The sequence below is a fragment of the Mus musculus genome, chromosome 19 (assembly GCF_000001635.26).
Source record: "Mus musculus strain C57BL/6J chromosome 19, GRCm38.p6 C57BL/6J".
NCBI classification, from domain to species: Eukaryota; Metazoa; Chordata; class Mammalia; order Rodentia; family Muridae; genus Mus; species Mus musculus.
Genome location: NC_000085.6, coordinates 4,783,618 through 4,799,910, shown reverse-complemented (window position 1 = coordinate 4,799,910; position 16,293 = coordinate 4,783,618). Strand labels below are relative to the sequence as shown.

General features: G+C 42.8%; 2 protein-coding genes across 8 annotated transcripts in view; both read left to right on the top strand.

Annotated features, from left to right (window-relative positions):
* Gm21992 (predicted gene 21992) overlaps nucleotides 1–16,293 on the top strand; it is a 68,722-nt gene that overhangs the window by 11,724 nt on the left and 40,705 nt on the right. Inside the window, exons 2-4 of one of the 3 annotated variants that reach the window (NM_001290127.1) lie at nucleotides 7,091–7,513; nucleotides 11,869–12,550; nucleotides 14,344–15,618. In NM_001290127.1, the coding sequence (NP_001277056.1) occupies nucleotides 7,091–7,513; nucleotides 11,869–12,542 (1,097 nt within the window). In that variant the 3' untranslated portion in view covers nucleotides 12,543–12,550; nucleotides 14,344–15,618. Of the gene's footprint in view, nucleotides 1–5,901; nucleotides 6,096–7,090; nucleotides 7,514–11,868; nucleotides 12,551–14,343; nucleotides 15,619–16,293 lie in introns of those variants that run through there. The other 2 variants (NM_001290128.1, NR_157185.1) reach the window with 2 other exon arrangements.
* On the top strand, nucleotides 5,902–15,618 carry Rbm4 (RNA binding motif protein 4). Of its 5 annotated transcripts, none has more exons than NM_001290123.1 (4): nucleotides 5,902–6,084; nucleotides 7,091–7,513; nucleotides 11,869–12,550; nucleotides 14,344–15,618. In NM_001290123.1, exons 2-3 carry the CDS (start codon nucleotides 7,102–7,104, stop codon nucleotides 12,540–12,542), a joined length of 1,086 nt encoding a protein of 361 aa, NP_001277052.1. In that variant the 5' UTR covers nucleotides 5,902–6,084; nucleotides 7,091–7,101; the 3' UTR covers nucleotides 12,543–12,550; nucleotides 14,344–15,618. The 5 variants fall into 5 exon arrangements, with proteins under 5 accessions (NP_001277052.1, NP_001277051.1, NP_001277053.1 ...); NM_001290122.1 differs by having other exon boundaries at nucleotides 5,902–6,095; NM_009032.3 differs by having other exon boundaries at nucleotides 6,010–6,239.

The following is a 16,293-nucleotide window of genomic DNA, read 5'->3' as shown; positions in this document are numbered from 1 at the left end:
TATGTATGTGTGTATATATATATATATATATATACACACATTTACATACATATATGTGTGTGTGTGCACGCAGCTGATAAGTTGATTGGGAGGGTTGTATATTGGCTTCATATGAACTTGGCTGTGACAGTAGCTTGCCCCAGATGTCTTCTTCCTTCTGCCCATCATGTAAAAATGCCTTATTATTACGAGTTCTTTTTTTGTGGTTAAGTGGGATAAGTCTCAGGCTGTGTAGGGGTCAGAGTTCTTTTATTTTCTTCTCTTTCTGCTCATCGCCTCCCCTTCAGGTGCTTTGCTGCTCATTTTCATTCTTTTGCAGGACTGGGTAGAATGGGAGGATAGGTTTCTTGATACTTTCTCTGTGATGGTAGAATGACTTGAGGGCCAAGGTACAGGCTTGGCGTGACTGGGGGAATAGAGGGTTGAATGCAGGCTGAGATCGTGGCTTTTGTATTTACAGTATTCCTTTGTCGTTTTCCTTTCCAGTTCTTGTTCTGCCACAGTCACAATTCCATGGTTCCTGCAAAAACCCAAACACCACCACCAAACAAACTAAATCCCTCCCACTCCCAAAACCAGCTCAATACACTTCCAGGGCCTGTGCTGACCTTCATTGCAGTCCAAACTCTTCAAGGCGGTTTGGCCTATTGAATCGGTCTAATGGTCGGCCATCTGTAGATCCACATGCATTGTTGCCTCAGCCCTTGGGGTTTTCACTAAAGCCAGAAGAAACTACACAGCTAAATCATTTGCCACTTTCCTTTCTCTTGCAGATTGTTTAAAAACATCCTTTTATTTAAATTACCAACCTGTGTTAATTCTATAACCCAATCATACTTTGCTTTTTATAGATTTCTGAGTTCCAAGTTCTTAAAAGTTGGCTTTGGTGAATGGGAGGACAGAAATGTAATGAGTGTTTTGGGGAACCGGGCTTTCATTTGCATCTTCAGGTCATTCAGCTTCTACACGGCACTTGTATACCTTGGCCATATTGGAGACGTTGTTGGTTTATTCCTGGAACAATACTGCATAGAGGCCTTGTCAGTCTGCTCTCTTCTGAGGGTGGCTTTTAAAACATTCTTTCGGGTGGCCAGCTGTTCTGTTTCTTGCAATAGAAATGAGACTTATCAGTGAGGTCCCAGTCTCTAGAGGTGCTATGTTTCTTGTTTGTTTGTTTTTTGAGACAGGGTTTCTCTGTGTAGCCCTGGCTGTCCTGGAACTCACTCTGTAGACCAGGCTGGCCTGGAACTCAGAAATCCGCCTGTCCACTGATTAGAAACATAGCACAAGGTATTAAAGGCGTGCACCACCAGCCCGGCTTTTGTTTTTGTTTTCCCTTGTGCTATGTTTCTAATTCCTGTACTGTACACAACCCTCCCACCCCGCAGCTTGTCAAAAGTCCTTGCACATCTGCTGGTCCTTCAGGCATTTTGTCTATCAAGCCAAGTCAGTGGACAACAGAACAGCATGACTGCATAAAGTCATAGTGAAAACACCTTCCCTAGATTTATGCACTAGTTTTATTTTATTATTATTTTTATTATTTGTTTATTTATTTATTTGAGATCTGTCTGTGTAACAGTACTGGTTATCCTGGAATTTACCATTTAGACCAGATTGGCCTCAAACTCACAAGAGATCTGCCTGCCTCTGCCTTCCGAGTGCTGGGATTAAAGGTGCAAGCCTCCACTCCTGGACGGAGTAATGTTCTTTCATAGAAGACAGCACATGGGGAGCTAGATAGTTACCTAAATTCTATTTTTAAATGATGTTAAATGAGAGTTTCCAGAAGAAAATTTCTTACAAGTGATTTCTGGTCTAACTCTGAGTCATTTGAAACTGTGTGGGAAGCTTGAGATGGCAGTACTGGGAACTCAGTCTTGTTTAACCTAGAGAAAAACTTGAGACTTGCCTCTGGCTTGCTGAATTTGAATGCTGGCTCTCTGCTGCCTCTTCGCTGTGTGACTATTGGCCAGTCAGGACTTCTGCCTCATTTTGTCAACCAGCATTTTTTTTTCTGTCTAAGTTTGTGAGACAGGGTATCATTATGTAGCAGTGGCTGGCCTGGAATCCAATGTGTGGATCAGGCTCACCTCATACTCAGCTGTTTGCCTGCCTCTGTCTGGTGAGTGCTGTAATTAAAGGTATGCACCACCATAATCAGCCTTTTCTTTGTCATACTATATTTTATTTTATTAAGACAGGGTCTTCTGTGTCAAGTTGGTCGGTGTCCCAACTCCATATGTAGCTGAAGATGACCTTGAAATCCATCTTTCTGTCTTCATATCCCAAGTGCTAGTATTGTTGGCAATCCACCATGTCCAGTGTATGTGGTGTTCAGGATTGGAATGACTAGGCCTCCTGCATGTTAGGAAGCACTCTGCCAACCGAATTGTAGCCTTCCTTATCTGACAATGATCATGGTTCTAAGTGCTGCTTAAAAGTCGTCTTTTTTTTTTAAATCATTGGGCTCAGAAATGCAAAGAGGTGATAATTTTATTACCAAAAAAGTCCCCCCCCCCCCCCCCGTTTCTCCCCCCAGGGTGTAGCCCTGTCTGTTTGTCCTGGAACTCATTCTAGACCAGGCTGTCCTCCAACTCAGAGATCTGCCTGCCTTTGCCTTCCAAATGCTGGGATTAAAGGAGTGAGCTGCTACTGCCTGGTTAAAAGTCATTTTTATATGTTAATGTCCATGGAAACCAAAATGTCTTTACTTCTCTTGGGTTGTTTTGTTTTGTTTTGTTTTGTTTTGAGTTTTTCGAGACAGGGTTTCTCTGTGTAGCCCTGGCTGTCCTGGAAATCACTTTGTAGACCAGGCTGGCCTCGAACTCAGAAATCCTCCTGCTTCTGCCTCCTGAGTGCTGGGGTTAAAGGTGTGCGCCACCACGCCCGCCTCTTTACCCCTCTTGTAATTGTGATTATTATCCATAGTCATGCTGGACAGGGTGAATGAGCACGTGACAAGTGATGGGAGGACTAAATTCGTCTCAGCACTCTTTGGTTTAGAGTGCTTTCTCCTCCAGGGTGTGGTTCTCTGAACCTACTTGGTAGCTCAGATCTTAATTCCAGCTTTAGAGCATCCAATGCCCTCTGTAGGCCCTACACAGGCTGCACTCAGGTTCACACACATACACATGAAAAGACATCAGATCTGGGTACACCGAGATGACCCCGTGAAGTGCTTAGTTGTGCAGAAGACTTGGGGTATAGGTATGACTACAGCACATTTAAGTCACATTACAATCTTAAGTTTTTGCTGTCGTAGTAGTACATAGTCATTGCTTAAGATCCTAGATCACACCCATTTTGGTGCTCCCCCTTCAGTATGTGTCCTAGGATCACAGTCTTTGTTTACTGAAAATAAAGTTTACAGTACCAGAAGAGAAGGGGATTGAGGTGGCATGGCTGGCAGTGGGGTTGGAGTTGGCACACTTGGTTATCCTTGAAGGATACTGGGTTTTAGTTCGAACCTTTGTCAGCTTTTAACTCATTTCTGGACTAGAAGCTAGTTACTTATTAAAAGTGTAAGTTATTAGATGAATGTGTTAGTTCATACCTATGTTCCTAGCATGAGAAAGGCTAAGGCAGGAGGATCCTGAGTTTGAGATCAGGGGAGGGAGGCATCTGTGAATTTTTTGCCATGTTGCTGGGGAACAAACCCAGGTCCTTGCTAGGCAGGACCTTTTCAACCAGCAGCATATCTATGTTAGTGAAAATTCAGTCCCTTCCTTATGGTTATCAAAAAGTTATCTCATACATGAGTTTCTTAGTTAACAAGTATTTGAGTGTCTTTCATGTTATCAGGGTAGTTCCAACATTGAGGCCATATAATATAGGAAGTGAACAAGATAGAGTTTCAAGTGATAGTATATTATTTGTGAAAGTAAATAGTTATAAGTCATGCCTTTAGATGGATTGGCCAGTAAAAAATCTGAAGAAAGAATAATGTATTCTTTTTTTTTTTTTTTTTTCGAGACAGGGTCTCTCTGTGTAGCCCTGGCTGTCCTGGAACTCATTCTGTAGACCAGGCTGGCTTGGAACTTGGAAATCCGCCTGCCTCTGCCTCCCAAGTGCTGGGATTAAAGGTGTGCGCCAACAGGCCTGGCCTGAATAATGTATTCTGAATAGGTAGAGACAATAAAGCCAGTCTATCTGGAGGGCTGGTAATAACTAAGGAGACTGGATGGGTAGGTTTGTTAGACCACGAAGCTTGGATCCCCGTCCCCGGTTTTTCCTTTAGACCAAGTCACACTATATAGGCCTGGCAAGCTTGGGACTTGCTGTATAGACCGTCTGGCATTTAACTCCAGCGGTGGTATTGTCTGGAGACTATTTCCACTTGGGGATTGGTCACAGGGTGAGGGCTGTCTGTCTGTCTGCACACTGTGGGGATAGTGGTTCCCTTGGCTTGTTAGCAGGCTCTTCCCCTTCAGACCGGGAGCCAGTCCAGTTTAGTGGAGTGAATTGGTCTTGTTTGCTACTGTAACCCCAACCTCCAGGAATTTTGGCATAAGAAAGATGATTAAACTGAGAGAAAATGATTTCTATACCCTATGCATTTCTGGGTGCATATTGAGATGTGGCTGTGCATTTTAGATCCCCTCTGAAAGGGCCTGTGCAGGACAGCAGAACTTGTATTACAGATCTCAGGTGGCTTTTACTCAGTCTCAGGTGCTGCAGAATGAAGCCATGGCCATATTTAATGTCATATTGTTACTTTTTAAGGGGCCTATTTCCTAGCCTTAAATTATAGACTAATTTTCTGCTATAGAATCCAGTAGCTTATTTTCTGTCTCTGCCTTTTGTTTGACTTTTTCTTTCTTTTGTGGCAGTTTTGGGAGGTAGTATGCTCTATTTGTTATTTTACTCCCAATCATCCTGTTCTCATGAAGTTCCCCCTGCTTTCTGCCTGTTCACCTTTAAGTTCTCCATTCAGCACCTTTCCCGGTTATCTCCATCTTAAGAAGCTGCGTTGCAGAGGGTCATGACTAAAGTTGCTTGCTCAATGAGTATGGGATTATGTGAAGCAGCCAGTGGGTGAGAAAAATGTGATGAGGGAATTTGGACCCTGTGAAGAATGTTCGTTTGTACTTGTTTACAGCTGATTGTCACAAGCCTTTTTTCCAAGGTCAGTTTTAGGGAATTTAAACTTAGTTTTGGCTAATGGAGCCCAATAAAACCAAACAAAATCAAAAATTGCTGTTCCCGTTTTTTGTTTTGTTTTTTGTTTCTTCTCTTGGCGGGGTGAAGTTGGGGTGGGATGGGGTGTCGATTTTCAATCTCTGTTTTTCACACCTTTTGGGGAGGTGGGAGGCTGTTTCCTAAAGGGAACCTTAACCCCTGTGTCTCCTACGTCTCTGACCACCCTATTGTCTGGGCCATTGAACTGTTATCGAAGCTGGATCCACTGACTGTTTTAGAGTTTTAAAATTACATAAAGATACTTATAATTTTGGTAACTTGAGACTCAGAAGGACTACATTGGAAAGTGGGGGTTGCTTTTTAAGTAGGGGCGGGAGCTTGGCTATCGCCGGGAGGTCTGGGTAGGTTGACTGATGCAATATCCACGTTGCGGGGCGTGGTGACGCTCAGCTAGGGACCGGTGCGGAATTGTGGTGACAGAACTTGAATTTTGTCAGGATGTGCACGTGTAAGTGACAAAATGTGAAAGCTTAACAAAGTTGGGAGCCACGAAGCTACAGGTTGCCCCACTGACGCACGGCACCTTGTTCATTCTGCCTAATGGCTGGCCGCGCTTTGAAGAATTCCGCGTTTCTAGCTCCACCTTCAGATGGACCTCTTGCCCAATCAGTGGCTTCAGTTTCACTAGGCTGGGTGCTCATTGGCTTTCATATAAAAGGTCCAGGTTACTGACGTTTCCACCTCTTCCTGGCCTCTCAGGTAATTGGCGTTCCGGGTAACCAATCAGGAAGAGGATCTCCGGGAACGCCAGCCTTTTACTTTACCGAACGGCCAATCCGGTGGGTAGGTTCACCCCTCTTTCTACCCAGAGTCACTGCTGTGGCCGCCGCCATTTTAGCGTTTTGTCAGAACCGTCCGCGCTGCAAGGAGGAGGACCTGCAGGTATCCATGCGGTGAGATACTCCACGTTCTTCCACTGTGTTCTTTTCTCTGTTAAAAAAACTTACCTGACTCCGGTGGGTGTCAGGGTTGGCATAGTGGGGTTGCGGTCTGCGCACCCGTCCCTGAGAGCCGACATCGGTCCTCGACTTAGTGCGGTAAGCCTGAAACAACCTTCCTCCAAGTCCTCGTTCTCTACTCCCGGAATAGCTTTCTTTTGTCCACCTTACCCTCTGCTTTGCTCAATCTTCTTTGGGGTTTCCACCTAGATAAATCTTAGATTTAGGCTGGAGAATCTGTCATGCCCTGGGCATTGTTGGCTTCCTCACCAAACTGTAGCACCAGTCTTTGACCAGTTCTTCTGTAGGAGCCTGTAATGACATGCCCCACCCCCACCCCCACCCCAGAGGACTCCTCCTACTCGGGCATTTTCTATATTTCCCTGCTTTTTATCTGGTTGATCCCGGAACTCACTACTCCGAGTGAAATTCCCACTTTTCCGGAAATGGTTGCTAAGAGAGGAAGAGCTAATTTGAAGTAATTATAATTAGCAAGTCTAGTAGTTAGAATCTTGTTTTCAAATGTCAAAGTGAGTAGCTCTCAGTACCTGTAGCATTTTTTTTATTTATGCTGAAAACTTAGAGCGTTATTCCTTTGTCTGGGGCAGGGGAAGTGTAACTCAGTGGCGGAATACTTGCCTATAATGTACCGTGCTGTAGGTTGGAGCCACACCGCAAAATCCCCTTTGTCTACAAAAGTCTGCCTTGTTACATTTTTCCTCTTTATAGAACTTCTTGTGAGAAATAGAAGCAGGCTCTTGTTGAACTCCACATTTGTTACTGATTGGAGATGTAAGAGCATGCCTGTAGGAGAAAACTTTTGGGACTATGTGCTAAAGTGAAAGGAGATGATGGGAGCCATTTATTTATTTGATTTTTTTTTTCCCTTTTTTTAACAGTTGCTATGGACTTGAGGTCTTCTCCTAAAAATCTTGTTTCTCTACTTGCAGGCTGTGTGGAGATGGTGAAGCTGTTCATTGGAAATCTGCCCCGGGAGGCCACAGAGCAGGAGATCCGCTCACTCTTCGAGCAGTACGGGAAGGTGCTGGAATGTGACATCATTAAGAATTATGGCTTTGTGCACATAGAGGACAAGACGGCCGCTGAGGATGCCATACGCAACCTGCACCACTACAAGCTGCACGGAGTGAACATCAATGTGGAAGCCAGCAAGAATAAGAGCAAAGCTTCAACCAAGTTACACGTGGGCAACATCAGCCCCACTTGTACCAACCAAGAGCTTCGGGCCAAGTTTGAGGAGTACGGCCCAGTCATCGAATGTGACATCGTGAAAGATTATGCCTTTGTACACATGGAGCGGGCAGAGGATGCGGTGGAGGCCATCAGGGGCCTCGACAACACAGAGTTTCAAGGTGAATCACTCTTTTGGAGTGCTCAGTACAAGGCTGTTAGGAATGAATTGGTTGAGAAAAGGAAGGCATTGGGATGGAAGGATTTTGCTGGCTGATGAAGGATCAGTGATACACTTGAACAAAAGCTTTTGTGTGTGTGTGTGTGTGTGTGTGTGTGTGTTTTCATGTTCTCTCCTACCATGTGGGTCCCGTGGATGGAACTCAGGTAGTTAGGTGACAAGGGCTTCTTTTACTTGTGGAATAGTCCACTGACCCTCTTTTTTGTGAAGCTTTCAGAAACAATGCAAAATATGTGCAATAAATTTCATAAAATGGAGAATGATGGTCTAGAGGGGGGAAAAGAGCTTGGCTTTTATGTTGAGCCCTTTAAGGCTTTGAGCCTGTTTTGAAGTCCTTTCTCTGAAGACTTCACCTGCTGGGCCCCAGCCCCCAGCCCCCACCGTCGCCCATTGCAAAGTGCTTGCCTCTGGCTTTTATTGGCTCAGCACAGCACAGGATCACTGTTGTGTTGCACTTGATAGAGGGAGATCAGAAGAAAAGGACACTTATAGGGACAGAATTCTGGGTTGAACTTACCCTCTTGTCTCAGTTCTTTTTCAGTACAAATAATGAGCTTCAAAAGTTGTAGCTCTATTTAATTTTGTTCTACTTTTGTGCCAAGGAGTTATATTTGAAAAACCACTTAGAAGATTGATTTCTTTTTATTTATTTTTGTAATTTTTTAAGAATTTAGGGAGGAGGCATTGGGATTTGGAGCAGTAATGGCATGTCTTCCGGTTGGTTCCATGTGCATATAGGGGTCGATTGATTTAGACATCTTGGGCTAGTTTATATGTGCATGGAGTCCTGGCCAGCGGAATTGTGCGTGCGTGGAGGGCAGCTTGGGTGCTGATGTGCATTATCATTTGATTTGGGAGGTATTTTGTTTTAAGATTAAAAGTTTCTTGTCAAGAGCGGCATTTAAAAGACTGTTGAAGCTGGGTGATGGTGGCAAATGCCTTTAAATAGTCCCAGCACTTGAGAGTCAGAGGCAGGTGGAACGAGGCCAGCCTGTTCTAGTACAACCAAAGCTACCCAAAGAAACCTGTCTCAAGAAAACAAACAAAAAAAACCCAAAACACTTGGTTGAATTGCCTGCTGAACTTTCAACTCCTCTCATCCTTTTAGGCTCCAAGAGTCAGTTTTTGAACTTGCATATCATAGCGTAGTCTTGTAACTCATAGCTATGTTTCTTTAAACAAACAAAAAAAAAGAACGAAGAAGAAAATATATGCCCACACACAAAGATTTTGAAAGATTTGTGTATGTGGCCTCTAGAGTGCAAATGAAGAGGGTGTCAGATCCCCTCCTGGAACTAGAGTCTGATAGTTGTGAGCCAGGAAATGATACAGGTGCTGGGAATTTAACCCAGGACCTTTGGAAGAACAGGAAGTGCTCTTAACTGCTGAGCCATCCCACCAGACCTATAACTGTATTTCTTTTCTTTAAATCACACACACACACACACACACACACACACACACACACATAAAACTTTATGTGTGTGCTTGAGTGTGTGGTGTGTATGTACATACTGTGAATGCATAGACCCCTAGAACTATATTTCAGACTTGGGTTCTGGCTGTTTTGACACAAAGTAGTGGCTAGTTCTTTGTTCAGTACTACTTTTGAATAGTGCTTTACTGCCATCTTTATTCATTTTCCTTAAATGTTTCTGAGAGTCTGACTCTCCACCCCCTGTGACAAATGCCCTGTGTCATGGGTATTGCTGTGTATTATTAAAAATGTCACAGGTCTCTCAGGTCTAGTTTGCTTTTCTCTTTTAATTGGAAGCTGAGAATTATTTTGTCAACAACTTAATTGGAAGCAAAGACTGCTTTTTGTGGAGGGCTGTGGTATGGTACCTAGTTTTTAGAGGCTTTTTAGCATTTCAATCACAAAGTGTGTGCTTGTGGCCGTTCTGTGTGTAAGGGCGACCTGTGGTGTGTTTTGAGGACGTGTTCTTGTAATTGGGTATCCTAAACTCTGGCTCTGATGTTGACCTGTGACTGGCTAATTTTACACTATTTCCCTTAATATATTTTTAGAAAGTGGTGTTAGAGATGGATGGAGCCCAGGGCATTCTGCTGCTGAGCCACAGCTGGAGACAATCTCTTCTCCCCTCCTTTCTTCATTTATATTACCCAGGTTGGCCTTAAACTCCTGGGCTCAAGCCATTTTTCTGCCTTCAGCCTCTTCTAGGTGTGTGTCCCCCAAGCCCCTAGCATTCCTGTTTCATTTCTTAATAATTAAATTATAATCATTAATAATTAAATGATTAAAACTTTGTGTAAGTAATGTTATTTACCTGACTGATCTTTTCCCTTTCAGTTTATTATAATCTAGTATATATTTTTTTTTGTTTGCCTACTTGAAGAAAATTATAAAAGATTTAGTTCCCTTTTTGGACACTAGAGTCCACAAATTATTAGATCAGGGCATTTATGAAATACTTTCATGTCTTAAATGTGTCTGTTGGTTTCTTGGCTGCATGTCTTTGCTCTAATTTGTTATGTACTAAAAAGTAGTCTCCTGGGCACATGCCAGCGTAGTTGTTATGGTTTGTGCATACTAATTGCCTATCTTCTTTTGATCTGTAGCCTACATTTATTGAGATTCACTGGTTTTGTGTTTTGTTCCTCTGCCTCCTTTTCTAATTTTTAGAATATAGTTTTGATTTAGCATGAGAGATTATTTTATCACTTTCTCTGCTGCTGGAAAACCCATCTTTCTAGTCACTGTTTTTTGTGCCCCTCCCTCCCCGGACAAGGTTTCTTTGTAGTCCTGGCTGCCCTGGAACTCATTCTGTAGACCAAGCTGGCCTTGAACTCAGAGATATGCCTGCCTCTGTCTCCCCAGTGCTGGGATTAAAGGCGTGTGTCACTACTACCTGACTCTTGTTACCTTTTTCTGGGGGAAAAAAAAATGTTTTTTTTTTTTTGTTTTTGTTTTTTGTTTGTTTGTTTTGTTTTTTTAAATTTTGTAATCAGTACCTACATGTTTGTATTTGTACCACATGTATGCCTGGCACTGTGTGTGTTGTTAGAAGAGGGTGTCAGATACCCTGGAAATGAATTACAGGTGGTTGTGATCTGCCATGTGAATGCTGGTTAGAACCTGGCTTCTCTGGAAGAGCAGCCAGTGAGTGATCTTAACCTCTGCGTCCTCCTTCACGCCCCTCTCTCTGTTCACCTCTTTTGAAATGGGTGTTCGGTGCGCTGCTGTCATTGCATTGTGGAGGCTCTGCTGAATTCAGATCCCCTTTGAATTTACTTGCCAGTAAATTGGTTGACATGATTAGTGTCTTAGGTGAAAGATTGAGAATTTAGTTTTAATTTTAATCCTAAAAGTTAACTGCTTTTCTTTTATTATGGCTTTTAGAACTACTTTTCATTTTTGGAGCACTTTCTTAGAATTTAACATTCTTACTTAGTTTTTGAGACAAGCTGTAGGTAACTCAAATTGGGTTCAAGCTTAACCATCCTCTGGCCTCAGCCTTCAGAGTGCTAGGAAATAAGGCACGTGCCACCATGTCCAGCTTTTTTCATCTTCTCTTTTATACGAGAAAGCACTTAAATTGCTACTCTGAGCAGTTTATTTCACTTAACATTATTGGTTATTCTTTGTGCCTTTCCTTGTCTTTTATTAAAATGCACTTCTTGTGCGTGTATGTGTTGACAGCCTGCCCAATTTCCTTTTGACTCTGACTTGGAGAGTCAAATTTTGGAGAATCCCTATTAGGATGATTAATTATCAGATGAGAGAGAACAATTTAAAAAGATCACTTCTACCTTGTGTCCCCAGACTTCCTTAATTCATGGCTGTTCCAAAAGATCTGGCTTGAAACTTGCTCCCAGGCTCAACTTGGAACAAATCCCGATCATTCCTAAGTGATGGTAACTGATTTTGGGGTGTTGATGCATAACAGTGGCTCAGAATTTTTTTTTCCTGTTTAATGGAATCAGTCTTGATATAGAAGTTGAGAGATTGGAGCATTCTAGTTTGAGTTTCTTTTGTATTGGGCCACTGGGATAGGTATTTGTCCAGTCGGCAGTGGATGAAATCTCTTCTGTGTAGGAGTAGAATTCTTAGTAAGCTGGTGTTAGTGATTATAATATTTCTTCTTCATCTGCTTGATCTTTGCTTGAAATAAGGTCATTTATACCAAGTCCATATTTTGGAATTTCCCCTCCCCCAATGAAAGTCTTTTTGTCAATTTGCCCCAAACCAAGAGTTGTTTAGGTGACCAGTGACTGGGGTAGAGGTCTGGGCTATTACTTTGTGATAGCAACCCTTCTTGCGTCTGTTTCTTCAAGGCAAACGAATGCACGTGCAGTTGTCCACCAGCCGGCTTAGGACCGCGCCCGGGATGGGAGACCAGAGCGGCTGCTATCGGTGCGGGAAAGAGGGGCACTGGTCCAAAGAGTGTCCAATAGATCGTTCGGGCCGCGTGGCAGACTTGACCGAGCAATATAATGAGCAATATGGAGCAGTGCGTACGCCTTACACCATGAGTTATGGGGATTCATTGTATTACAACAACACGTACGGAGCGCTCGATGCCTACTACAAGCGCTGCCGTGCTGCCCGGTCCTATGAGGCAGTGGCAGCTGCAGCTGCCTCTGCGTATAGTAACTATGCAGAGCAGACTTTGTCTCAGCTGCCACAAGTCCAGAACACAGCCATGGCCAGTCACCTCACCTCCACCTCTCTCGATCCCTACAATAGACATCTGTTGCCGCCTTCAGGAGCTGCAGCAGCAGCAGCAGCTGCTGCTGCTTGTACTGCAGCTTCTACTTCATATTACGGGCGGGATCGGAGCCCCCTGCGTCGCGCTACAGGCCCAGTCCTCACTGTTGGAGAGGGCTACGGTTACGGGCATGACAGTGAGTTGTCCCAAGCTTCAGCAGCTGCTCGGAATTCCCTGTACGACATGGCCCGGTATGAGCGGGAGCAGTATGCGGATCGGGCGCGGTACTCAGCCTTTTAAAGTTTGAGGTGAGAGTGGGGGGGTGTCACCTGTTGGTTTTGCCATCCCTCCTGTGGCCTAAAAGGTTCCAATTACGCTGCTTTGCTTGCTGCTGCTGCAGGGCTAGAGTGAGGTTACTAACATGGTTCAGTCTACAGACACATCTTTAAATGCTGAAGTTTGAGGTAAACATCCTTTGCTCTTGTGTCTATTTTTTCCATGGCTTTTAATAGTGGGGGTCATTCTCATTGTAATTGTGTCTGTAAGAACAAACAGTGGTATACTGGTGAATCTTGGGTCAAACCTGCATGTGGTAATTTGATCTGGGATCCAGATATTCAGACTTGGTTAGGTGTACTCCTTCTCAGAGTCTGTAGAATTTCTTCGCTGTGCGGCATTAGTTTTTTTCGAGTTGCTGTGATCCATTATGCTGTGAAAGGGTCTGACCACTAAGAAAAAGCTTGTAATTAGTTAAGTGATTATTGTTCAAGTTCTATGAAGATCTACAAAATGAAATCATCTTAATCTTGAATATATTTCTCATATTCTCAAAGGTCTCTTAGTCATTTAAAGAACTTAGTGAAAAGCTGAGGCAGAAAATAGTAGAAAACATACTTCTCATAGAGCAAGGAGTCTGGCATCAACTTCAAAGTCCAATTAGCTGCTCAGTGTAGCTTCATGTCTTAAGGGTCTACTTTTGTTATCTTTTATTCTCTTGTGTTGTAGCTTCTTATTCAGATTTTTAATTTTTGACCCCGGGTTTGACATCTTCCTCTTAAGGTAATATGGCAGTATAAGTCTGTGTGCATACCTGTGTTTATTCATTGGTAGTGTTGAAATCTAGGATTAGGAACTTTGCCATGAGCACATCACTCCCTCATCTAATTAAGGGCATTACTCAACAACTTCACCTTTGTCCATTTGACCATGACCATGACCATGACCATGACAGGGTCTAAGTCTGTAGTATAACCTGGCCTCGAACACAATTTTGGCAGTCTACTTTCAATCTTTGAGTGCTGAAATTATAGGTGTTTACCACCATGGTGGTGCTTCTGTTTTGACTATATTCTCTTTTGATGCTTCTTGTCAGCTTTGGTCTTTAGGTTTGTTTATTTGTTTTTGAGATTGCTGTTGTACTTGGTAATTTTCCTTTACTTTTGAGGAGCCCTTCTGTGTTCCTGATATTGCCATGGATCCTTAATCTTGTCATCTTTCATATTAAGGCAGAAGGTGTGTGGCTTGCCCAGGTCTATGTATGGATAGGGAATTACTTATTGGGTTTATTTGACTAGGATTGTGCTGGAAGAGAAACTTAAGGGATTTGATGTAGCTTGCATCTTTTACAAGTTGACGTATAAACTTTCAAACATGTTCAGTGTCCTTAGCAATAATTCTTATATTGAAACATCCTGTCAAACTGTTTGCTGACTCTTTACTCCAGGGGCTAATTGGAACTTTCTGTTTTTTTGGTTTGTTTGATTTTGTTTTTTCTATTTTCTCTGATGAGTTTGTGGAATTACCTTATTTTGGGAATGCTAATATTGTTAACATTGAAAGTAATAGAATGTCTTCCTACTATCATGAAAGATTTGCTGTTTAATTTTGGAGAAAGGCCTTTGTTGGGGACTGTTTAGCCTTCCCAGTGATTCTCTCACCTTCAAGCTGTTTTCATTTTTAGAAATTGTTGATACTAGGGAAGGGAACAATAAACTTAAAAGTGAGTTATCAAGGTATGATTTTGTGAGATGTTCTTTGAAGTTCTAAGTGGGAAAGCCCTTTGAGCTTTGCTGTAAAGCCCCTGTACTGTGCTCTCTTTCAGGTGGGATGTGTGTGGGCTGAAATCCCAAGCTGCGGTTGTGCATGAGAATACACCCTTCGTGGTGCCCCATCTCCGGGACGTTCTCGGCTCTGTGCATTCAGTCCCCAGGAACCGTGGACCTTAATTTACCTTGTTAAGTTCTTTCTCTTTCCTATTCTCTCTCCTGCTCAATTTCCTGTTCTCCTGTTTGCTCTTCTGTAGCTTCCCCTTTGAGTTCTGCTCTCCCAGCATGCCTCCTATGCAGAAACCGGTGGGGCTGTGCTGTCTCCTCCCTTCCTCCTGACTGCAGTCAGTGGGTATTGGATTTGGGAGTGACCTTGTTGAGAATCACTGCTCCTAGTTTTCTATTTTGGCCCAAAGACTAGACTTAGAAATTTGGAGCACCTTCCAGTGAAATAAATGGTTTTTCAAATTAGGGTATGTGTGCTTTGAGAAAGTTCTTGTTTGGGCTTGTTTCTGGGTTCTTTATTTATTTGTACCCTGAACAGAAGATGGGGGAGTGTTTAAAGTTTAAGCTACTTAGCTTTTGGCTAACACTGAGGTTTTTAAATTTTGCTTTTTAAAATAGTAGATGACTTTAGGTACTAAATTAAAAAAAGAGGTTCTACAGAACTCAAGTAGGCATCTCTGTTTCAATGAAGACATCTCCTACTGGTCTACTTCTGTTGAAGCCAGTTAGCTAGTGGTTTAGAGCTGTAGATCTTTACTTGCTGGAGAATTAATCATTGTGTATACTTGCATCTGCTGTTAACACTCAGTAAACATATCTCCCTTGACTTATTTTCAGGAAAAAGGTGAAGGTTTGAGGAAGAAGAGGTAGCTTTCATCTTTGGGAAAAATGAAGGTATGGCTCCCACAGAGTTATTTAGCTACTCCATAGGCCAGAACTACCTCATGATGCACTTCACTATTTATAGTTCTGCCAAAATCAAGAGACTGCATTCCACAAGCATCTCATAGCTTGTACTTAATGCCTTCAGATGAGGTATAAAGGGCCCAGCGGGTCCTTTGTAAGTCCTTGATAAACTTACTGAGTCTTTAACAGTGAAGACAAGTATTTGGATTCAGTGAGGAGCCACTGTTTAGTGTCATGTTTTTATTGAAACAGTTTATTTTCTATGTTTTATTTTAACATATATAGGGCCTCGTCTCAGAATCATTTATTTGACCACTACTGGATACCTATGTTGTGTCAGGCATGCTTTTAGTAAAGGGCTCATTAATGATAAAAGGAAATATGATAGAGATAAAAGATGAAATAAAGATGAGATAAGAGCTGCTTTGTCTTGGGTGACTTCAAGTTTTTCTACTAACTGCTCTGCTCTGTCTGTCTCGTTGATTCATTCTAATTTATACATGGCTGGGATTGTGACAGCTTTCTGTGGACAAAGGTAACTTTTTTGTAGTGAGACCCTGTGCTAGGTGATGTATATTATATGTTCTTCAATTTTTCCAGGAAATCTTTTTCTAAGCAAAATTTTCCTTCCTGACTGAGTTGGTTCTCTGCCACTCTCTTGGAGAGGTTCGCTCCTATGTTGTCTCCTCTTCTCTAATGGATGGATGTGATTACTGTTATGCACTGAGAGTTTCCCATGTGACGGTTGGGAACAGCACATCCCAGAAGGTGGTGACTTAGAGCTGTTGACTCATCAGGCTTGAGGACACTGTCACAGATGGTTACCCAGGCCCTGGGGTTTAGAGCTGCGGTGGGGACAGGGTGAGAAGCAGAGGTAAGATAGACTGAGCCAGGATTTTTGGTATATTCCTTTGGCTTAGCTCTAACACGTAGATCTGGGTGTGATGGTGTATGCCTTTTTTCTAGCATTTGCAAAGTAGAGACAGGCAGATCTCTTGAGTTCAAGGACAGTCTGGTCTACAGATTGAGTTCCAGGAGAGTCAGAGCTGCATAGTGAGACCCGACCTCAAAAATAAGATAAAATTGCATACAAA

Excerpts from the sequence above, each read along its gene's own strand:
- Rbm4 (NM_001290123.1), top strand. The coding sequence starts at position 7,102 with ATGGTGAAGCTGTTCATTGGAAATCTGCCCCGGGAGGCCACAGAGCAG. Across the intron at positions 7,514-11,868 it reads CGACAACACAGAGTTTCAAG|GCAAACGAATGCACGTGCAG; the intron begins GTGAATCACTCT and ends TGTTTCTTCAAG.